Below are 4,361 nucleotides of genomic sequence, written 5' to 3' on the forward strand. Positions count from 1 at the left end.
TATTTGTTTCTTTTTAATTGATGGTTGCTTTACAATATTGGTTTGATTTCTGTCATACATCAACATGAATGAATTATAGGTGTACATCTGTCCCCCCTCACTCTTGAATGTCCCTCCCACCCCCACCCATTCCTACCCATTTAGGTTATTACAGAGCCCAGTTTGAGTTCCTTGAGTCATGCAGCAAATTCCCATTGGTTGTCTGTTTACATGTGTTAGTGCATATGCTTCCATACTGCTCTCTTCATTCACTTCACCCTCTCCCTCTTCTCCCCCACCCTTGTCGTGAGTCTGTTCTCTATCTCTTCGACTCCATTGCTGCTCTGTGAACAGGTTTATTAGTGCCATCCTTCTAGATTCCCTATATATGCATTAGTATACAATATTTGTTTTTCTTTTTCTGACTCCCTGCACTCTGCATAATAGGCTGTAAGTTCATCCACTTTATTAGAACTGACTGAAATGCAGTCCTTTTTATGGCTGAGTAATATTCCATTGCATTTATGTATCATAGCTTCTTTATCCATTCATCTGTTGATGGATGTCTAGGTTGTTTCCATGTCCTGCTGCTGCTGCTAAGTCACTTCAGTCGTGTCCAACTCTGTGTGACCCCATAGACATCAGCCCACCAGGCTCCCCTGTCTCTGGGATTCTCCAGGCAAGAACACTGGAGTGGGTTGCCATTTCCTTCTCCAATGAGTTAAAGTGAAAAGTGAAAGAAGTCGCTTAGTCATGTCTGACTCTTAGTGACCCCATGGACTTCAGCCTACCAGGCTCCTCCATCCACAGGATTTTCCAGGCAAGAGTACTGGAGTGGGGTGCCATTGGCTTCTCCGTTCCATGTCCAAGCTATCTTAAATAGCCAAAGCAGTCTTGAGAAAGAAAAATGGAGCTGGAAGAATCAACTTACCTGATTTCAAACTATACTACAAAGCTACAGTCATCAGGATAGTATGGTATTGGCTCAGTGACTTGTTTTTATTACGTTATTCCTGGTCTTCTTTAATAAGAAAGATTTCAGTCTGCTCTATTAGTAATTCAAAAGCTAGATTGCATCTTCTCTTTTACTACCTTCACTCATCCTTTTGAAGCATCCTAACGCACTGGAGAAGGAAATGGCAACCCACTCCAGTGTTCTTGCCTAGAGAGTCCCAGGGACGAGGAAGCCTGGTGGGCTGCCATCTATGGGGTCGCACAGAGTCGGGCATGGCTGAAGTGAGTTAGCGGCAGCAGCAGCAGCAGTGCTTCACTAGGCATTAGAAAATATACTGGAAAAGGACTCTTTAAATACTCAGAGTGTTACTTGTTACTTCAAGTAAACAGCTTTTTATAATGAACTTGGGCATGTTGAATCAGGATCAGGGCATGCGAGGCTGCAGTAACAGTGTGGGTAAAAGTTTAGAGGTGTAAAAAAAAGTGTGTGGTTCACCTAGGAAGCCACAGCACTTCTGTTACCTGGAGTATTGAGAAGATAGGTAGCTGTGAGAATAGGAAAATAGAAGCGCTAGATGGAATCAGGCCTACGTCTCTGTATGGGTCTTTCCTGGTGACTCAGTGGTCAAGAATCTGTCTGTCAATGCAGGAGATGCAGGTTTGATCCTTGGGTTAGGAAGAGTCCCTGGAGAAGGAAATGGCAATCCACTCTAATATTTTTTCCTGGGAAATCCCATGGACAGAGGAGCCTGGTGGGCTATGGTCCATGGGATCACAAAAGAGTTGGACACGACTTAGTGACTAAACAACAACAGCAAATCTGGACAAGGTCCAGAAGACCCTCCAGGACTGGAAAATTAAGTATAAACCAACCTGATCACATTTGCCTTTTCTAAAATTCAATCTGGCTCCCCAATGGACTACAGATTGCCAGGGTGTGGGTACAAGGGCCCATTTGGTGCAAGGAGGCATGTTAAATCATCGGGCGAGAGAGTTACTAAGACCTGAGTCAAACAGACACTAGCAACAAAGCATTTGTTCAGAGAGTGTAGTTTATTTTCACAGATGTGTACCTCAGTTTCAAACCTGAGGTACAAATGAACATATTCCCAATTCCCCATCTTAAGTCTTGTCCAGAAGGAGCAGAACATGGCTCCTCTGCTAAAATAAATACCCTTCACATTTGCACAAGGTAATAAATAAATACATACATAAATAAATAAGTCTCAATAGATTAAAAATGAGAACATAATTGCAAAAGGACAAATGGGGGCCACACATTTCAGGAATTAAATAATGATTCATCTGACTCCACAGGAGAAAATTCTTCCAGGCCTGGACCATGTGAAAAACATCGAAGAAATTTAGGACAGTCTGTTGTCGCTGATGCTCTGAGGCTTCAGAGAGGGAACTGGGCTTCAGACTTCAGATGTTAGGGAAACCACAGGTTCTTGGACTTCAGATAGTTTCTAATGATAGCCAAATATTCTTCCAATTTCATCCGAAAATCCCCCAATTTGTTTTTCTCAATAAAAATTGGATTTTCCTGTGTAGAAACAAAGAAGGAGGCATCAGATGAAGCCAGGTTGGAAGGTGGATGACAGGCTGGGGTCAGGATGTGGCTCAGGGCATCACCTCAGGGGCGTTTTTGGGGCAGCTTACCGTGGATGTGGCTGTGGGCAGCACTGGCTGGAATTCCTGTGGGGAGAGACCAAAGCAAACAATCAGAGACTCTCCTCGATGATAAGCAAGACCCGCTACTCTCCTACCAGAGGAAGGGCAGGGTCAAGGTAGGGGTCCCCAAGCCCTTGACAGCTTCACATACCTTAAGATTTTTCATGATTTTTGAATCATTTCCAAAAGTATCTGTGGCAAATGTCATGAATACTTTCAGGTTTTTCTGCAGAAGGCTCTCTTTCTAAGGGGACAAAGAACACATGTAAGGGGGGAAAAGTTGGAGAGTGTCCTCATGGGTGGGCTGAAGTCACCCTCACAGTTTTCCAATCCTGCTTTTGGGGACATCCCCGGACAGCTCCTTCCTAGTCCCCTTCTTGCCCCAGGTAGGTCCCTGAACTGCTCCAAAGGTCACCAGCCAAGAGGTGGATGCACACCCCAGACAAGCTTTACATCACCCACGAACCAAGCCTGTGGCTCTTGTGAGCTGCATGAAGGGCTTGGGTGGATCTTTTTGCACTTGGGGGAAAAAAATACTTCCCCAAACAGACTCTAAAAAGGCAAAAGTCTGCCTAAGGGAAATACTTGCAGCTAAAAGGCCATGACTGAATTAACGGCTCCTTGAAATCAGGAAGACAATCACAGAGACCCCAGCCTGGAAAGGGGTGCAGCATGGGAACTATTAGTGCCTAAGAGAGGGGAAATGCAAATGGCCAATGAACTCAGGATAGATTCTACCTCTTGTTTGACCCAAGAGTTGCCATGAAAGCAAAGGTGAAATAACCACGTTAGGAAAAATAGCTAAAAGTGATGATGACGAGTGCTGGTTGGCATTGGAAAACATGACTCATTTATTTAAGGAAAAGGAAGGTGGCAAGCATGATCCTGTGGGAAATTTTAGTCTGCCAGCCCAGAAACTGCCCCACTGAAAACTGAGCTTAAGGCCTCCAGTATTGTTCATCTAGAGCTGCCTTTTCATTTTGTAATTTAAAAAAAAATCATTTTCATTATTACAGCCATAACTGGGGGAATGTCCCGAGCACCCATTAAGCACCAGACACTGGTCTGGGAACTTGATGCACAGGGCGCATTTAATTTTCACAACACCACCACTGAGATAGGTGCTGTTAACCCTACTTACAGATGAAAACACAGAGGCTAACCAAGGTGGCGTGACATGCCTGAGGTCACCAGGCAGGAAGTAGATGGGAACCCACCCAAGGGCACCCATGTGTGGGGTTGAACTCTTACCGTCAGGAAATTCTTCTCATCTGAGCTCAAGGAGTCCTGTTGAGGCAGAGAGAGAGCGAGCTCCTGAGTCCTATTCGCCCAAGGCACCTGCCAGCCCTTTCCTGCCCCTTGCCAACCTTATCCCCGCTACTCACTGTTGGAGTCGTAGTTATTTTCTCTAGGTCATTCATAATTTCCTTCATCAAGACAGAATATCGAGACCTCGATGTCGTGACAGGCAACCCCTTTGCCTGAGGGGCATGGAGTGCGAGCAGGAGCAGGAGCAGATGCAAGATGGAGAGACTGCTCATGTTTGGGCTGGCAGGATGGACTCTGTCTTGTCCAGGTCCTTCGTGGCGTTCTGAAGTGTCCAAGACAGCCTCCGACTTTTATACAGCGTGCCCATGCCCCGGGGAAGCGAGGGGAGGGCGGGCTTCGGAAGAATCTTTATCTGACATGGAACCTCCATAGCAAACCACAGACTTATTCATCACTTTCTAGTACTCAAGAACAGTGAAACTTGA

At 45.4% G+C, this 4,361-nt stretch overlaps 1 protein-coding gene across 1 annotated transcript; it reads right to left on the bottom strand.

Annotated features, from left to right (window-relative positions):
- Positions 1-2,365: 2,365 nt before the first annotated feature.
- On the bottom strand, positions 2,366-4,148 carry LOC110146217 (interleukin-3). The gene is made up of 5 exons (XM_020906941.2): positions 3,993-4,148; positions 3,859-3,894; positions 2,759-2,851; positions 2,596-2,631; positions 2,366-2,479 (listed from the first exon to the last, which is right to left on the bottom strand). Exons 1-5 carry the CDS (start codon positions 4,146-4,148, stop codon positions 2,366-2,368), a joined length of 435 nt encoding a protein of 144 aa, XP_020762600.1.
- Between the last annotated feature and the right edge of the window lie 213 nt (positions 4,149-4,361).

The sequence above is a fragment of the Odocoileus virginianus genome, chromosome 3 (assembly GCF_023699985.2).
Source record: "Odocoileus virginianus isolate 20LAN1187 ecotype Illinois chromosome 3, Ovbor_1.2, whole genome shotgun sequence".
NCBI lineage: Eukaryota > Metazoa > Chordata > Mammalia > Artiodactyla > Cervidae > Odocoileus > Odocoileus virginianus.